The sequence below is a fragment of the Monodelphis domestica genome, chromosome 3 (genome assembly GCF_027887165.1).
Source record: "Monodelphis domestica isolate mMonDom1 chromosome 3, mMonDom1.pri, whole genome shotgun sequence".
In the NCBI taxonomy this organism is placed as follows: Eukaryota; Metazoa; Chordata; class Mammalia; order Didelphimorphia; family Didelphidae; genus Monodelphis; species Monodelphis domestica.
Genome location: NC_077229.1, coordinates 85,417,348 through 85,437,527, shown reverse-complemented (window position 1 = coordinate 85,437,527; position 20,180 = coordinate 85,417,348). Strand labels below are relative to the sequence as shown.

General features: G+C 37.2%; 1 protein-coding gene and 1 pseudogene across 1 annotated transcript; one reads left to right on the top strand and one right to left on the bottom strand.

Moving 5' to 3' along the window:
• Positions 1-11,322: 11,322 nt before the first annotated feature.
• Positions 11,323-12,763, bottom strand: LOC100012932 (olfactory receptor 7C1). The gene has a single exon (XM_001367276.4). It carries the CDS (start codon positions 12,511-12,513, stop codon positions 11,578-11,580), a length of 936 nt encoding a protein of 311 aa, XP_001367313.2. The 5' UTR covers positions 12,514-12,763; the 3' UTR covers positions 11,323-11,577.
• A 3,537-nt stretch (positions 12,764-16,300) lies between these two features.
• On the top strand, positions 16,301-16,647 carry LOC100011427 (eukaryotic translation initiation factor 1-like; annotated as a pseudogene).
• The last annotated feature ends 3,533 nt before the right edge of the window (positions 16,648-20,180 follow it).

The following is a 20,180-nucleotide window of genomic DNA, read 5'->3' as shown; positions in this document are numbered from 1 at the left end:
CTGGAAGAAGGACACTTGGACTTGGCTGTGGAACTCGACCCTGGAGGAGCTCCTGTAGGAGACCTCAGCCTGCTTTCCTTTTAGATGGTCACCTTGGTGATTGAAGGGTTGACTTAGTTTCCCTGCCTTTCCGGAGGTGTAAACCTCTTAGAAAGGCCCATCATCTTGAGACTCCTTTCCCTGATTAGGGCCTTAAAATTTCTACCTGGCTCAGAGGAAGCTGGACTTTTTTCTCTTTCTCTCATTCCTTAATATCTTCCCTCTATTGTAAATAAACTACCAGTAATTCCATTTACTTGAGTAATTCATTTTGGGATTTAGAAATTAAATCCCTGGCAACCACCAATTTGATATATTAAGTCCAACCATAAAAAACTAACAAATAATTTTAACAAGGCAGAGACTTTCTTGCTCTCTTAAGCCAGTTCTCTGTACAGTCAGGTACTTTATATATGTTTGAGGAATTGGAAACTAAATTGATCTGACATTTGATGTCAGAAAACCCAAGATCTTACTCTTAGAGAATTTCCATTGGATCTTAGTGTTTTAATTTGTATGTAAAGGGAATGTAACAGTAGCTATACCCTTGCAAAACCTCCTCAGATAGGATAAGCCAGACTGAGAGTCACCTGTTTAGGGGGATTTCCAGCCCAAGCATAAGAAGACTTGTAGATGAGAACAAATTGTTCTAGTGACCATAAGGTGACTGAAGTAGGTGCTGTGGAGTACTTAGAGCTTGGACAGACATTGAAGAAGTCAAATTCATCCATTGCATCCTGGACATCCTCAGAAATCCTGAGTTTTGTCTTGCCCCTGGAGTTGGATGACTCTGAAAGAGAAAAGAGAGAGGAGTGATGTTGATGACTTTAGACACCTCTTCCTAACTTAAATATAATTCATGTTCAAGTCAAGATACCATTCCATGATGCCATTGGTTTCCTTCAAAATAAAGATGAACAAAGGGCATGAACTCCCTAAATACTAGGATACTGCTATATATTGGCACGAAGGAAGAATGCCTTGGAAACTATGTGTAATATAATGTCTGTGTACAACACAGGTAGTGTTTTAGCTAAGCATGTACCATCTGGCCCCCTCAGTTCCTTCCTGGTATCATCTCTAGCTAACATTTAATCATTCCAATGATCAAATGAGATAATTTGAGAAAAATTCTTTGCAAATTGTAAAGCTCTATAAAAATGTTAGTGGCAGATACTAGTCTTTAAGTTTAATTTCCAACAGTAAGCAATGCATGACTGCATGAATAAAAAAGTATTTATTGAGCTCCTTCTGTGTGTAGACACTGTGATAAACACTGGGGAAATATATACAAGCAAGCAAGCAAGACAGTCTTTACCCTCAAGAAGATTCTATTTTAGTAATGGAAAATGGCATATAACGGAAGATAGTTTTGAAAGTGGGGAATATTAAGGATTAGTGCCAGAGTGGTGGTAGTATGCTTGGAAATTTCTGGGAAGTGGCATGGTGGTCTCATTCTAGGAATATTGGGCCAATAAGGTTTTAGATTGATCTATAAGAACCCAAGTTTCCTGGGGGCATATTTAAGCATAACATAGATTCTTTGTTCATCTCTCTTGATTTTATCAACTTTTATCATTGTTTTACATCATGATGGCAACTCTCATTCTTTTAAAGTCACCTGAAATAGAATAGATTTTTATTCTATTTTTTCACCTTCGCTCAGTATGCATCTATATGCTTTAAATATGTTTCTTTTATGCAGCAAACTTTGGGGTTATATTCTCTTATTCATTGCTATGAACTATATCATTTTTTTCTTTTTCCTATGAAATTCAGCCCATTCACACTGAGGAGTACAATGATTAACTTTATGTTTTCTTCTGTGAAGAGTGAATCAAACTTTTTTGTTTATCAATCAGAAACTTTTAAATTAATCAATCAAGAATTTAAAGTACCCTTACCAGTCACTAAGTAGGAGAGTTCACAAGTTACTTGCCAGAGTGGGTGACAACTCTAGAGGTCACTGACCACCCCTTGGGCAGTACTAGGCAAATTGAAAGACTGCAATTGGTTCCTGTAAAGTGGAGGAAGGGACAGGAAATGATATGGAAAAAGGACTATAAAAGTCCTGAATTTCCTGTCCAGGGGGCTTTGGCTTGGATCTTCTCCTAAGGACTTTGCCTTTGGACTTCACCTTTGAACTTCTCCTTGCAACACTCTGTGTCAGTGAGCTGGGTGAGTAGCTGGCCTTCTTTTACAGGATTCTGGAGAGATTGATTCTGGAGAGGCCTTCTGTTCCTGGAGGAGGCTGCATTGGTAGAATCTTTGCTGAATTCACCACTGGACTTCTGGCTGAGCATCCCTGGAAAATCCAGATGGGGACAAGGAATATGGTAAAACCCTGCCAAGACTGAGCCACACACTGGAGCAGTGCTTAGGGTGATAGGCCAGATAATTCTCTACCTTATTACATTTTCCCACTTTCACTCTTTCCACTTTTTTGTAAATAAAGCTACTAAAATTCATTTTGACTTGTTATAATATCTTTAAATTGGTGACCACAATATTACTATAGAATTTTCATATTAGGATAAAATCCTATATTTTAAATTCTTACACTCCTGTCTTAATAATAATATTTTTTTATCATGTTGTAGTCATTGTAAAAGGCTTTACATACGTTATTTCATTTGTGAAATTCATTTATGTGATCTTTACAACCACCCTTGAGAAGTTTGTGTAAGGAGGAAGGGGGCCAGGGAAGCAACAACATGGTATAGAAATATGAAAATGGCCAGGACGTCATAATGCTTAAATTATCAAACACTCTTTGCTCCACTCCCAGAGAGTCTTCATCCCTTTCTCAACCTGAACATGATCCCAAAAGTTACTAACCCATATAGCAGTGATGGTGAATCTTTTAGAGACTTAGTGCCCAAATTGCAATTCTCACACAGCAGGTGAGCCCCACCCCACCTTCCCATAGACAATGGAGGGAGGAAGTGCTTCCATTGGGCTGCTGGACAGAGGGTGTGGGTCATGTGAGAAATGTCCTTAGGTAAGAGAGAAGAGGGGCAGGGGAGTAGCCCCCTCTAACATACATGCCATAAACAGAATCTTCAAGATAGTGCAAGTAAAGCTAAGAGAAAGAACAGTTTTAGAATTGTAGCTAGAGGATACGGCTGCTCAGAGGGTCCCAAAGAGATGCAAACATCCCTTAAAGAGAAAGTCCAGTCTTGAAATGGAACAACTTGTCTTTCACAGAAGCTTCATCCAACAGGGAGGAGTGTGAGGACCCCACGAAAAACTGACATGCTTTGGCCACATGTGTTTTCTATGCACGTACCTCACCATCAGTATTCAATTTTATACATACAGTGATCCTTCACCTATTGAGGGAGCTATGTTCCAGAGACCCCCTTGACAGGTGAAAATCCATGAAGTAGTGGAGTTATTTTCATTTTATTATTTATATTTATTTTAAGGCTTTATAAACTCTTCCCACTCCCCTATAAACCTTTCCCACACTCTTATTAACCTTTCCCACTGTAAAAGTTTTAAAAGGGTGGTCACCAAATTGTAATAATTATAATGAAATTAAAATTAATTTATGAGGCTGTTAGTAGCTTTAGGAGTGTTATTACAGCAAAGTAAAGATAGTTAAGAGAGGGAAATATAGGATGGAGGTAGAGGGTTGCCTAGCCTACCACCATAAGTGCCAATCTTATGAAATCTAGCTCACCCCCTTGATGAGGGTCCAATATCCAGCCAGAAGAGTGGGAGATCAAGAATGTTTAGAGCCCCTTTAGCCCAAGTCACCAACACAGGAAGGAATCCGAGTCTCTACCAGGATTCTAATAATGGGAATCCCAATGTCCTTTCAGCAAGAGCCACCAGCACCAGAGTCTGAATCCCAGGGAGCAAGTGGGAATTGGAATGTCCCACTTTGTGCTGGGTCTCACCTTATAAACATTTTTCTCCACCCACTGTTCTACCATGTCACATCTTAGGAACCAATAATAGTTCCTTAATTTGTCTGGCACTGCCCAGGGGGGCAGAGCTTGTGGGATCAATCCTATCTTGTAAGTTTGAACTTTCTTTCTCTGAGGGTATGTCTATACTTGAAACCAATGCTAAAGGATCTTCAAGTCTCTAACTGATTACAATAAAGGTCACTGATTGATTATATTAAAAGGGAAAATTCCAAGTCCCTGATTGAATTAAATTAAAACAAAGGGAGGTAAAATTTCTTTCTCACACCACACTATTATAAACACTAAGCCAATCAGCTCCCAGGAAATAGAACACAGCTCTGTAGTTGGTCTCATGATTTAGATAAAATGTTTCAATACAGAATTAGATACATATTTAAAAAAAACCCATGATACAGTGAAGCCCAGACAAGTGATTTGTGATATAGTGAGGGGCAACTGTATGCCCATTCCTCCCATGGATACAGTGTATATTTGTGGTAAAGTGTGCCCCACGTTTATGGGACACTCACTATCCTACCTCAATAAATGTCTTTGCTTTGAGCTACCTATGCTCACTGATTGGCTTTGACAGATAAGGAGGCTGGTGGGAGACCATTAACTAACCATAAACTACCATTTTAGAATTGAACTTGGAGTAATCATTCCTTGGGGACTCACATTCAACCTTCAAGTTCCAAGTTGAAGAGCTAACCCCAGAGAGGGTGTTACTGTGTAATTAGAATCTGTTACCCTAAAAACTACGATTCCCAGCTCTTGATGGAAAATGTAGGGAAAGGAAGGTCACTGGAGGTCCCCCAGTCTCGGTCGGTAGGGAAGTTGACCAGGTTTTTCTTTTTCTAGAATAATTATGGCTTGGGAGTTAAATCAAATAAAGCCAGAATTCAGGGATCTTTAGATATTATTTAGATGTTATTGTTGCTCTGAAAATAAAAGTCTGGAAAGACTAGAGAAAATTAGATCTCCAGTGAGGGCTGGGGGGGGGGGAGGGAAGGGTTTGGGGTAAAAGGTTCTTCTGCAGAAAAGGCGCCCAAACCCAAGCTTCTCTCTTCTTTTTATATCTTCTCAGACACCTCCCACAAAGGAAGTGGGATGTGTCTGAGGAAGTTGGGGTAGAGAGTCCTGGAAGATGTAGTCTCCCAGGATTCAGAGCCATTTTAAAATGAAAACAGCAAAACTATGATTCCCAGAACCCCACTCACTTCCTGTCTTTACATGCTGACATAGACAGGATATAAATTGGGTGGAGGTCTGTCTCCTTTTTTCCTTTCTGTTGACTTTTGTGGAGTGGGGATTTTTTAGCAGGTTGAAAACTTAGTCCCATGGTTCTATTTTGTCAGATAATAAACTTTATAAAAATAATACTTGAATTATTGGGCATTAATTTAAATCCTACATTTATGGTGACCAGAAGTGGGGTTCAGAACCCTTAATTCGCTCTATGTATATTAGTTTAAAAAGAAACCATGTTTCTCCTGCCATGGCTTTTCACACCACCCTCTCCACCCCCCGGGGAACTCTCTTTGGAGCTGCTGCCTGTTACTGCCAATACTGCCTCCTGCTTCTATCTCCCTGGGTGGTTCCAGCCACTTGCTCCTGCCAATCCTTCCTCCCTGCCTGGATGGTCCTTGTGGAGCCATTGCTTCTGCTGCTCCCGCTGTTGCTGTTGTTGATTGGAGCTGCTCTCCAGAGTCTTGGAAGGTGTAAATCCCTCTTTCCCTTACATTGCCAACAGCTGAGTACTTGCTCACTGCTAGCCTTGGAAGCCTGGGTGTGTTTCCTTTAGGCAATAATTAGCCCCTAAAGGGCTTTTACCTGAGGAGAGTTTTACCCTCTTAAATGCTGCTCCTTGGCATTTTACCCCTAGGGGGAAGGGGAAGAAAGGTTACTCTTCCAAATAGGAAGGAGAATTGCAAGCATGGCTCACTCTATGAAAGAATGGTACATTACCTATCTCAAACAGCTCCCAGTTTTAGTGGTTTCCAACTGTTCCTAGGTGCACTGGTCCTTGTGATTGTGAGGAGAGATTCATCTCCCTATACCCACTTACCATTCTGGTCTGCCCAGTCTCTACAGTACATCCACATGATGTTCAGTGTGGAATTCTCCCTCATTATGGGAGATTCCAGAGGTATGACAAAAGGAACCTAAATGGATAATGATCCTGGGGATGGGAAGGAACCTTAAAGTGTCTGGAAGTAGATTTTTAAGCCTATGGAAGTCTTTATATTGGAACTTGAAAAAAGGACTCTTGAATTCAGTGCCTGTATCCTGTCACATATATTGTATTTGTTGATTGCTTGTTTTAAGATTTTATTTTGTTTGTTACGTTCTGTTACACTATGTCATTTTTAAGTTACTGTGTTTTGACAATTAGCTATATGTGGTATTACATTGTCTTTATTTGTCCCTCTCCATATGACTGGACTGGAGAAGATACCATTATAAAAGTACCTTTGGGTTATTTTTAACAAGAGGAAAGGGTCCATTTAGTAGCTAAAGTGAAGTGTTATAGCACTAATCCTCACCTCCACATTTATAAAAATGTAATGGTTAAGATATATAAAAACATGCCATTTACAACTGTTATAGTCTCATAAAAGAGGAGCTGGGAAGGTTTTCCTAGGGGGCATAGTACCCCCAGATGGCTCCCAAAAGGGAGTATTTCCCATGAAACCCAAGTAATTTCTGCATGATTTTTTCAATTTAACCTATTTTCACCATAATGATCTAGATTCTTAATGATATTTTAGAACCAAAAGATTTTTTGAATTAGCTGCTATGCTATTGTTTTTTATAAAGCTATTTTCTTAGTGAAAATTAATGTATCCTGAGTTGATCCATGTGTTTGTCAACACCCTCCTCAGGGGGATTGTATAATTGTCATAAAATTCTAGTTTTATAAAATTTAAGAGACTTGCTACATCCCAGAATCCAGGAAGTTAATGAAGAAGGCACCACGGAGATGCCTGCAGAAACCTCACATTAAAGATCCAGAAAGAACTTTGAGTTGTAGTGAAATTGAACTGTGAGGGGTTGTAACATTTATTTTGTATGTATACTCTTGTGTCAAAGGGGACTTCCCCCAATTGACTTTTTGCCAATGAACCTAGTTTTGGTTTTGTTCTCTTTCCCTTTTATCCCTAAATTATTGTAATTTATAAGTTGGTTATGTTTATAAGATCCATTGGGGAGACTAGTCTTCCAAAGGATCTGAGGGGGGGATTGTATAATTAGAATGTGTTATCTGTTAAGGGTAAAATTTAGAGTTGAGACTGAACATATTTTTTAGTGGTCACCAGGGATTTAAATTCTAAAACCCAATGAAATACTCAAGTCAGGATGAAATTTTATGGTGGTTTATTTACAATAGAAGGAAGAAATTAGGAATGAGAGGGGGGGCAGGGAAGAAGATCTGCTCTGGCCTTGTCTGAGACAGGGGGAGTTCCAAGGCCTCAGCCAAGGGGTCTTCACAGAGACTGTTGCCTTCAGAAGGCCAAGGAAAAGGGGAGTCAGTCTTATCAGTCGCCACATGGTCATCTCAGGGAAGCAGTCTGAGGTCCCACGCTCCAGCTTCTACAAGTCAAGTACCACCACCAAAGTCCTTCTCCCAGGAAGTGATGCGAAATATAAAGGCAGTTCTTTACATCACTTCCTGTGTTTCACATGTACCAATGGTGCTTCAACTTGGCTTTGGACAGCCCAGGGGTTCAGTCAGTTGTTTCTCATTTGTCACTTGCTAGCACACGCAGGTCATAGACTTTTGTCCTTCACACTTAATCTTTAAGTGGTGATGTATACATTCCTGATTGCTAGAATTCTAAAGACTAAGCAGGGTGGAGTAAATCTAAAATTCACATACCCTAAAAATTATGATCCCCAGAAAAACTACGATTTCCAGAACACCACTCACTTCCTGTCTTTATGTGCTGACATAGACAGAATATAAATTGGGTGAAGGTGTCTCTCTCTCTTTTTTCCTTCCTGTCATGGCTTTGATGGAGCAGGGATTTTTTAGCAGGTTGAAAACAGTCCTGTGGTTCTATTTTGTCAGATAATAAACTTTATAAAAATAATACTTGAAGTATTGGATATTAATTTAAATCCTACATTACACAGATAATCTTACAATGATCTAGGTAGGAGCAGTTAAGCTCGCCCACCCGTGTTCATTTAGACAGGCTTTCTGAAGTTCACATGAGCAGGTGGCTCAGGTTTGGTGACTCATGCTTGATCCTTTAGGCATGATAGGGTAGGCTTACTGAAGTATGCACAGACTCACTTATTCAGGTAGTCATATGTTGTTTAAAGATCACCCATTTGTTTCAAGTTTTATAGTGTCATGGAAATGATTTCTCAGATATCATCTCAGGTTGCCCATTGCTACTGCTAATAATTTTCCTGTGGATGACTTTGGAAGTAGTTACTTTTATCTTACAATAAGGTGGTGCTTAAATGTTACAAAATATAGAAGAACTATTGAATTTTTTATGTACCAGGTTAGGTTACAAACAGATACTATATGATGAAGTTCAAAGAAATGTATTAACTCCACTTGCAGGAGGAAGGGTTGCATTATATTATACTTGCTGAACCTGGAGTCAGGAATTCCTGAGTTCAAATTTGACCTCTCTCAGACACTAGCTGTACTCACCCTCTGTCTGCCTCAGGTTCCTCATCTTTAAAATAATAATAATAATAGTACCTATTTTATAAGGTTGCTATGCAGATTTAAAAAGATTTTCTTTACAAAGGGCTTTGAAAACCTGAAACATAAATTTATTAGTGCAAATAAATATTTTTTCATGTTTATACAAATCTTAAAAACTATAACTATCTTAAAATTTATATAAACAAATGTACATTTATTTGATAATGAAGTTATTCATCATTATCATCATCATTGATACCCTTAACATAAAAGTTCCCTCTACTTTCAAGGGGGAATTTCCTGAAATGGGAGTTCTTCTGGCAGTTAGAGTAAAAATTAAAAAAAAAAAAAAGAAATAAAAAAGATCCATTCCTATGTAGGGTCTATCATTTAGCATAACTTTTATAGTCAGTTAGGTGGCTCATTGGATAGAGTTCTGGGTCTGTAGTTAGAAAGTCCTGAGTTCAAACCTAGCCTCACATACTTATTAGGTGTATGGCTGGGGAAGCAATTTACCCTCTGTCTCAATTTCCTCATCTGTAAAATGAAGATAATAATAGCCACCTATCTCCCAGGGTTGTTGTGAAAATCAAATGAGGTGATATTTGTAAAGTTCTTAGCATAGTGCCTGGCACATAGCAGGCATTATGTAAATTCTATTATTATTAATACAAATTGGCAGCACTTCTAATCATTCAGTGGCTTAATAGCAGTTATATAAATCACTAGCCAAGGGAAAGGCCACACAGAACTTTGAGGGTTCATTTTCTAAAGGGATTCTCCATCAAGTGTCTCTTATGATTCTCAGAAGTCCCATATAAAGATTATTCTTATGGAGCGTTTACTCTTCCTATTTTACTGAGAAGGAAATTAAAAGTGAATAGTGAGGAGTGGAAATTATTTTTGTAAGGTCACATGGGGAGTTAATAACAGTAACCCAGTGAATACTATTTCTTCTCTCTGTGGTCAATGGAACTATTACTGTATTCAGATGGCCTCTTCCTCAAAGTCTTCTACTCCTAGATCCTATGGAAATCTATCTAATCATCTCTCCTTACTTACCTTTCTTTTACAACATATAAGACGGTACCAGGAAGGAGTGGGGCAGGCATAGCAAAAAGAGCTTGAAACTTGGAGTCAAGACATTTGAGTTATGCTTCTAATCCTACAAGTAACCTGTAAGACCTGAGAACAGCTATAGACATACTGGGGCTCAGTTTCCACAACTGATATCCAATCCAATGATCTTTAGGCCAGGGCGAGAGGTAGTGAGTTCCTTATCACTGGAAGAGGACAAGTAGAAAAAACTTAGAGCTAGAAGAAAGCTTGTGGATCATCCAACCCAACTTTCCTTTTTTACAGATGATGAAAATGGAAGTGGGAGGTTAAGCAATTTGCACAAGATCACTAAACTAGTATATAGTAGGATTCCGATGTAAATCCAATCTTACTCAAACTCTTATATACCTGCTACAACTGCATAGTTAGAAGTTTACCTATCATAAAGAGGATTCTTTCATTTGTAGGGGCCTGACTTAGACAACTTCTAATTTCTATTACAGAAATAAGAATCTATGATTTCATGATTCTGAGGTAAAGGAGAAAGATAAAATATTATTATTATTAATACTACTACTAATAGATTATATTGTTGTAGTATTTTAAGATTTGTAAAGTGTTCTACAAATATTTCCCATTAGGTAGATGCTATTATCTCTATGGTATTGTATGAGATAATGTATCTAAAGTACTTTGCAACTCTTAAGGTACTATATAAATGTTAGTTATTATTGTTATTACATTATTACAAAGCCTGGGAGGTGTAAGTAAATTACTGAAGGTCCCATAGGTTATCAGGGTCTGATACCGAGTTTGAACTCACCTTTTTTAATGAAAAGTCTATTACTTAATCCACTAGACAAGGCAACATCCTACCAAATCCTTATGCCTAATGTGTTCATAATAATAGTTCCAATGTCTAATTGTGATAGATGATTATACTGGATTTTTGATACTGGATTAGCAGAACACAGGGTCTGGTAAGATTTGATCCACATTGTAGAGGAATTGAAAATTTGCTCATGGATATACTGTTGTCTAAGGAACATTTAAAGAGAAAAATCGGCAAACAGTTATTGAATTTTTTTCCACCAAAGTAAAACAAGAAACTAAGGATAGGAAAGTAGGTATCTGACCTGATGAAGAGAGTATGAATAATCCAAAAATGAAAACTCTCTCTTCTCCATTTCCTTTTTCTTCCTGAACTTTTATAAGACTTTAAAACTTTTTGCATCCTTTTTCTTACATAATTTTATTTGATTCATAGACAGGAATTAATTTTGTGGTGAGACAGTTCCTATAATGCCCATTTAAAAAAATGAAAAGATTGAGGCTCAAAGGAAATAAGTGCCTTATCCAAAGTATACAAAAATATGACCCAAAGACTAGAAAAAGGTCTTTCCAAACTCTATATCTAGTGTTTCTTTAGAAAGAATGGATGTTATGACAGAACAGGTCATGAAAAATCAGACTGCAACATCAGAGAAAGTCCTGAAATAGATATCATGAAAAAATGTATGAGTGACAGTAAAGAGTTCATACAGTCATTAAAGTGGGGCCAGAGATAGTCAATGGGTGTCAAACATTGAATCCAAGATTTCTGTCTTCCAGATTCTTTATTTTTTTTTTTATTTTACAAAAACCCTTAATTTCGTTTTAGAATCAATACTGTGTATTGGTTCTTAGGCAGAAGAGTGGTAAAGGTTAGGCAATGGGGGCTATGTGACTTTTCCATGGTTACACAACTGAGAAATATCTGAGGCTATATTTAAACCCATAATCTCCCATATCTAGGCCTCGCTCTCAATCCACTGAATCACCTAACTGCTCCTCTGTCTGCCAGACTCTTGACCTCAGTTACAGGTGTCAGATTCCCAGTGTGATGCCCAGTCATTAAGGGGATGCTGTTCTGTTAATGATCCTCTTCAGAGCATCCTTTATATCCTTGTTTCTCAGGCTATAAATGAAGGGGTTCAACATTGGGGTTACCACAGAATACATCACTGAGGCAATTGAGATATTCCTAGAGTAGTGGGTAGTTGCAGAACTCAGATAAACTCCAAGACCTGTCCCATAGAATAATGAAACAACAGAGAGGTGAGACCCACAGGTAGAAAAGGCTTTATATTTTCCTCCCGGTGATGGTACTTTTAATATTGAGGAGCAGATCTGAGAGTAAGAGAAAAGGATCCCTGTGAGGGGGAGAACACCCAGGAGACCAGTTGCAAAATATACTACTATGTTATTGATGAGGGTGTCAGAACAGGAAATCCTTATAACTTCACTAAGCTCACAGAAAAAGTGGGAAATTTCACGTTTTGTGCAGAAAGACAGTCTCATCATCATTACAATTTGAAAAATGGAGTATAGAATACTTATAGTCCATGAGATCAGAATCAGTAGGCTACAAATGCGTGGACTCATCAGAGTGACATAGTGTAGAGGGTGACAGATGGCCACAAAGCGGTCATAGGCCATGACAGTAAGGAGTAAATTGTCTGAACAAGCAAAATTCATAAAGAAGTACATCTGAGCAAAGCATCCAGCATATGAGATGGCCTTATTGTGTGTTAACATGTTCACCAGCATCTTGGGTACCAAGGTAGTAACTAGACATAGATCTACCAGGGACAGATTGGAGAGAAAGAAGTACATTGGGGTGTGGAGATGGGAGTCTGAGCCAATGGCCAGCATGATGAGAACATTCCCAAACACAGTGACCAAGTACATGCCCAGGAAGAGCCCAAAGAGGGGCATCTGCTGTTCTTCCTTCTCAGAAATTCCCAGGAGGAGAAACCCTGACAGGTATGTTTGGTTTTCTGGTTCCATACATCTGATATATCTACAAGGAAAGGAAGTGAGAAGTTAACAAAATGGAAATTTGGTCATCCCATATTTTGTAATGGAGAAAACACTAGATTTAGAGTTAGAAGACTCAAGTTCAAATGCAAGATCTATGCCTTTTATTTTTTCAGATGAGTCAATTCCTCTTTCTGTGTCTCAGTTTCCTTATATTTAAAGTGGAGTTGGACTAGGTGACCTCTAAACACTTTCAGCTCTTATATCCTTGGAGACCCCCCTAAGCATAATTAGAAACTAAGTAATTTATAAATGAAATTATAAAAAAATTAGGAATAGAATTCCTATAAGGTCAAAATATATTATGAGTTAAACATTGAAATAAATAAATACTTATAGATTAAAATATTAAAAATGAAGTATTTAAAAATAAAAACTGCAAAACTACAAAAATGATGGAAGAAAGTAGCACAAAATATTTATCCCAAGTATGAAGGGGGGGATGATCAATAATTCAGTAAAGAGTTAGTTACAACCAAATAGATGTTCTTTCTCATATGAAAATAAAGTAAAAGTAATTTAAAAAGAAAACTCTTTGGATTGGGAATATATTTATTATAGTTGTGCAGATAATAACTTGACAACTATAATTGTTTTTAAAAATCACAGTAGGAATTCTTCCTTAACAAAATACTTGAACATTTTTTAAAATGAATGTAAATATTTTAATTTAATATTATTTGTGTTGTCATCTGTATTTTCTCTCACCTACCTAAATGAGAAAGCAATAAAAACAAAACTTCTTTTACAAACATATATTCAAGCAAAACAAAATCTTCAAATTCCTAATAATCATTTGATATTGTTCAATTTCACTAATAATCAGAAAGATATAAATTAACATACCTTTGAGGTACTGCCTCAAACTCATGAAATACGTAGGAAATAATTAAAATGCAACAACTATATGTTAGATCAAGAATAGGTTAATACAAATTTCTTGAAAATGGAATTACAAAGTTCTAAAATATTTTTGGACAACAATCTCACATCATATACTATTGATCCAATAATTACATTTTGGAGACTATGATCTGAAAGTATTAAAATTATTGACTCAATAATTTTTAGAGCATCAGTAGGCATATGTTCATGAATAAAAAACATCAAAACAATCCTATAATAGGACGATAGTTAAATAATTTGTGGTAAATTATTGTTATGAAATCCAATAAGCCAATTGGGTATAATGCAATAATGGAGAATACAAAGAACTACAGCAAGACCTTTATCAAATAACAAAGTCAAAAAAACAGTTAAATGGATGGAGAACACACTAGTTATGGCTATATAAAAAGTAATGTAAATGTTAATGAATGGAATCTTGAGGAATTAGAGGGAGTGATTATAATATTTTATTCAATGTAATTTGTTGATTTAAATATCAATAAGTAATAAGTAAGCTGAAGTGTATCTATTGACATTCAATGATTCTTTTATAACCCTTACCTTCTATCTTGGAGTCAATAATGTGTATTGGTTCCAAAGCAGAAGAGCAGAAAGGGCTAGGCAATGGGGTTAAGAGACTTGCCTAGGTTCACACAGCTAGGAAGTGTCTGAGGCCAGAACAATGATATTTTAAATAAAATCTTCAGTAAATATTTTTTAAGTGACTATATACAGGTAGAATAAATTCTGCTCAGGTAGAAAGGGTTCCCAGTTATGGGAAGGGCAACAGTAATATGGCAGGAAGAATGAGGGATGGGAAATTTGCTCTCTAGAAAGAACAGTTCAGAAATGGGAGGTAGCAAGAGAACAAAAGGAGACAACATAATCCATTGTCTTCCCTCTATTCCCTTCCCCCCAGAACAAAGGCAGGGGCCAGAGAGTTGTTGAGTCCAAGATCCATCCTTAAGTCAGCAATAGCCTTACTTCATTGTAAGATCAAGGGAGATTAACTAAAGTTAACATGATCTAAAATGATGCCTATACCCAGGAAACCAGGTATACTAAAGCTTGAACTTACACAAGAATGATACTTTCAAGTACAACATTTAGTATATACACTATACAGGTGTTTTCTTTCTTTCCTATTTAAAAACATTACTAGAATTTTCTAGAAAGATTAATCTGCAGAATTACAGGATTGCAGATTTAAGCTCAATATAAATAAGAATTTCTTTAAAGAAAAAAATTTCTTTACGAAAATCAGATCCACATAGAAATTAAATGGGATGCTTCAGGAGTCAGTGAATTTCCCAACAATGAAGTTCTTCCAGCAGAGATAAAATGATCACTTGTCCATGGTACCATAATTAATGTAATCATTACAGTTTTGAAACTTTAGTATTATCATTTAGTATATTTCTCCATTATTTCCTATTTCCAATGAGGTGCCAAGCCCTGTTGAATTCACATCCAATGCATCTGGCATCTACTTTACCTTTCTTCCCATTGTCATGATCTAAGAAATAAGAAACTCTCACTGTCACCAGAGGGTACATGGCAGTCTTTTCTTAACAGGCCTTAATATAAGAGTGAAAATCCATACTCAACCCCAATTTTGCTTTCACTTAACTCCTTAATACAATGGTTCTTTCCTATTCAAGAACCTTCAATACTGTCTACTATTTCCTACTAAATTGAAGATATATTCCCTGAATGACATTGAAGGCTTTCCATAATCTGGGTGCAACACTACCTTTCCCTTTCAATACATGTAGGAAATTGGCCTAGAAAACCATAAATATACTGCTAGAAGATACAAAAGACAGTAATTTTCTAAATTGAAGGGTTTCCATCAACAGATCCAACATAAAATACTGGGTATGTCTACCTTTCATTAGTGAAGATAGCATTGGACACATATCAGGAAATTAATGTGACAAGTCCAAGCTACTAGACATTGAATGAGAGGAGATCCTCAGGCCAGGTACCAAAAAGAATATTTTCTCTTAGGTTTCCTAGTTACCACTTCAGTGAAAAACCCCTCAACACACCAAGGAACTGCTATGTAAATGACAATCAGTAAAAAGCAAGATTTCCCTTTGGGGTTCTAGACTTAATGTTGATCTTCAAAGCTGCCCTAATAGGTTCTTCTGACATCTCACTGAAATGTCAATAATTAATGAAAGAACAGCTTGTTGATTTGGAATTCATCATATATTATATCCTTGGAGTAATTTTAATACCATGGTCAGAGAACTGACTTCCCTTATATAAACCCATAGCATCTCAAAAAGTGGTTCCAATGGTATTCCCTAAGCTACTAGACTTTTTGACTACCATAAACCACTTCTTTAAATACAATTCTTTCACACTTTTAGATTGAATAGAGTTTTGAACCTCTTATTCTTGAGACAAGACCCTGCTACAAACCTAGGTGTGTTTTCCCACAAAACTAGAAACCGCTTACAGGAAACCTGGCAAAATTGGTTAGCAGACCTCTAGGTGAAGATCTCCCATAATAGAGGATGTGTGATATCACAAAGTAGACCATTTTGGGGGAATTATAGAAATTTTAATTTATATTAAAGCAAATTCTGACATTTTGTATCATCTTTTTCTAGTTCTTTACTTGTTTTTTGAAGTCAGACAAGTCTTATTCCTATTTTGAGTGATTCTCTTCAGATACTTATATTTAAGTAATCTTGATAAGTTCCTCAAATTCCTAGTCACTGAGCCATCCCCAAGGACTCAGTAGCCTCTCTGTCTAGTCCCCTAGGTCCCCATCCCCCTCAGATTCACTCCCCTTTCCTTCTCCCTCCATTGCCTTCGGTAGGCCATTTCCACCAAGGAAAAGGGACAATCCTATCATATGTCTGCTATCTAGATGCTCCACTCTTTCAACCCCTCTGCTGTTGCAAGTGAGAGTGATGACCTACTTCCTGCTGGGAATGTGGATTATATTCATATAAGATTTCAACAGAAAAATGGGAGGAAGATCCGCACTATGGGAGGAAGATCCACACTACTGTCCAAGGAATTGCTGATGATTGCCATTCTAAGAAACTTGTGAAGTCTTTCAAGAAGAAATTCACCTGCAATGGTTCTGTAATTGAGCATCCAGAATATGGGGAAGTAATTCAATTCAAGAACACACGCCTATTCCTCCTGGAGATTGGGCTGGCTAAGGACCACCAGCTGAAGGTTCATGGGTTTTAAGTGCTTGTGGCTCACTGAAGCTTAAGCGAGGATTTCCTTGTAATGTATAGAAAAATTGCCTTCTGTCCCTGGTCACGAATTTAAAGGCCCCACAACTTGTTTAATGTAACCATTTGGCATTCACTATTTAACTTGGACTAAAGTAATTAATTCATGTAATAAACAGAAAAAGAGCCAAGCCATCTATTCTTTCAGTTCATCATTTAAACAGGGGTAAATCCTGTCAGTGCTCAGCCTGAAACTCAAATAATCTGAAGTTTCAGTCAAGTTCAAAGTCCTAGCGGCATCTGATACCCTACCTTTCCAGATGCTCCTTGGTGCTCCCTCTGCAGAGCTCCCTGTCCATTTAAGAAAATTATGACTTTCTGAGCTACCCTTAATGATGCTCAGAAGGATAAGGCCACCAACACCCAGTCGAACCATCAAGATAAAAATAGACTTTGGTAGCAGAACAAGCATTCCCATGGGTGATTTGTACCAACTGACCCAGAGAAGAGTTTCATTTTGGGGTAATGGCAAGACATTTTCATACTTACATCACACCAAGGTCCAGCACTTGATCAGACTTTTACTAGTAGTGCCCTGCCTCTAGGAGATGCACAAGTGGAGAGAAGCCCATACCATGAGGCCAACTTTGCCTGAATTAAAGTTTTGACAAGGGAACAAATTTTGAACTAATGTAATGAAACAGTCAGTGTAGTAACTGCAGAGCTTACTTCTTAATAGTAACAACTGCCAATGCCATGTGAAGTCAACAGACTGTTTTTAAAAAATTAAAATTGTTTAAATGTTATGTATGTATTTAAGCTCTTATTCAAAGAAAATTGACCTGTGAAGAAAAGAAAAATAAGTTCCACAGGGGCAAAGATTATGACTTAAGTCACTATGTGGATTCCTTCTATTGGCAGATGGCTTCTCTATTACTATTTTTAGAGTCTTTTGAAATGAATAATTTTGGGGTATGGCAAAAAATGCCATAAGTGGTTGTAACCAATAATCACATTTCTCCTTAAATACAGATATATTTTATTAAAAGACAGAATTGCTACCTTGTCCTGTTTATGTATGCGAGATTATTAAGATATGTTGATATGTGGTTTTATGTATTTTTATTTTTATTATTTATCTACTGTTTAACTAAATTTTTATCAACTCAAAGTTTCATCATTACAAATAAGGAATCTTAGTTTCTCAAAAGTAAAAAAAACAGAGGCTAATCTCTGTCTCTTCCTATCCAGTAGAAAAAGACTTAAGAGCAGTTATTCATCAGTGGCTGGTCCTTGGTTAATGCATTTTTAGGGGCCAGATTCTCATGAAATATCTTCTAGGACATAAATGGTTTAATATCTGCATCAGTAGGTGAAAGTACTAACCATATATGGGATCTGAAGAGTAAGAAGTCACATTTTTATAGAGGCTTAAGGTTCACTAAATGTTTTTGTCACAACACCCAAGATGGGAATTTGAAGGGCATGAATTTCGACTCCTATTTTGGGTATGAAGAAAATTAGACTGAGAACTTAAATGACTTGCTTAGAGCTAGATTTAGAGAGCTGACTTAAACCCAGTTCTTAGAAAAATCCTCACTTTTATTCATGTATTTCAAAGACATTATTTTTGTAAAATATTACTCTGTGTGTTACAACTAGCAAGTGTCTTAATCTCTTAGAGGTCTTTTTGTTTTGTTTTTTTGGTCTGAAAAATGAAGGGGTTAGGAATGATAGAAGATTTTTCCTCATCTTGAGAAAAAAGAAGAGTAAGAGAAGGGATGAGGAGTATAGGAGATGATTACCAAAGATGTAAAATGAAAGTGAACATATCATAAAAAAACTAAGGCAGTGAGGTAGATCCAAATGGTGCAGTGGTAATGACAATACCCTGTTTGACTTCAGTCTAGATACTCTCCTGCATACCAAAGACCTTTCTAGAATAGTGCTCCCAGAACTGAATAAAGAACTTCAGATATGAACTGAATACAGCACTGATTTTAGAGTTTAAAGTCTCTGATTTCTAGCATTTTCTCTCTGTATCATTATTCATAAGTAATTTCTCCTCTTCTATCTTCAGATTCCCCATAAGTTTTCATTAGGTGATTTCTACGACCCCTGTTACCTGTGACATTCTTTGTTCCTAAGCCCCAGTTTCAGGAGTTAAGTCAGGGACTAGTAGTGATCCAAAGAACTATGAGCTGTTAGCTCTACTTTGAGGAACAGCACTGATCTCTACCATTATAGAAATGTGCAGCAATCTGCAATGGAGGAATTGAGGAGGAGGCAGCCTTTATGGTGGCTAGAGTGTGGCTGCTGTTGTGGAACCTTATGACAGCTTCAGTCGCCTTTAGAGATTGTCTCTGACCTCAGTACACTTCTGCCATTTGCTATGGATTTGGCTACTTTGGGAGTATCACTATATACAACTGAAGAGACTGATGCCAGAAGTGACATGTCCAAGGGGACATAGGTGACTGTACCTGGCACAAAATGTTTAATAAATGGTGCTTCTTTGATGAGAGATAAAGTCAGGAAACTGCCCCAATCCTCTTCAGAATCAGCACTCTCTTAGGAACTCTGAAAGAGGTTGTTTTGTGGCTGAACTCTGAACCATCTTCTATAATGAAGAGCAGAGCAGAGTAACCATCAGAGTCATTGCAGGTCTTGGTCAGCTTGGTGTTTGCATATGGAAATCATTTGCTGGAGTTGTGGATGTGAATTTGCTAAAAGCACAGGTCATCCAATGGAAAAAAAAAGCTGCTTTTGGGAGGGATTTAAAATACAGATAAATTATCAGGGCTTGGGATGATCTTAGAACACACCATGACAGAATCTATGCATTCCTAAAGCATAGAATGTCTGACCTACTTTACTCCAACACCATCATTTTATGAATGATGAGACTGAGATCAGGAAGAAGGGAAATGAGTTTTCCAAAGCCACAGAACAGTCGATGATAAAGTTTTGACTAAAACTCAGGTCTTCCGATTCTGTTTGTTGCAACACACTGGAACAATGAGATCTAACTAACCCTCATAACAAAAATGATTTTGACTTTTCTTGTCCAGGGCCCCTGAGAATTCCTGCTCACTACTATCACTTGTACTCCAATTGAATTTTCCAAACCTTCTCCAGCCCTTGTATAATAGCCAAATTCTGAATCATTCTCACTACTTACTCCTTGACAGTGTACTTAGGAATTCAAATCTTCCTTCAATCTCTTATTTTCTTGTCTTCCCTTTGCTCATAACAAGGAATTAGATTTAGTCTCCTTATCAACTTTCATAAGGGATAGAATTCTTCTTTGACTTATTTCTCCTATGACCGATGGATAATGAAGTTCTCTGAATATTACAAAGTTAAGTTTATTGGCGTCTCTCAGGGGGCAGAATGCTTGTGTGGTAAGCCCTGCCCAGGATGCTGGCTTCTGTTTTCTGTTTTTGCTAAGTACCACAATGGGGAATTCTTTATGTGCTGTTAGTCGAACATTCTTCTTGATAGATTTACTTAAGATCACTGGTCTAGATCTGGTCTTTTCTATTA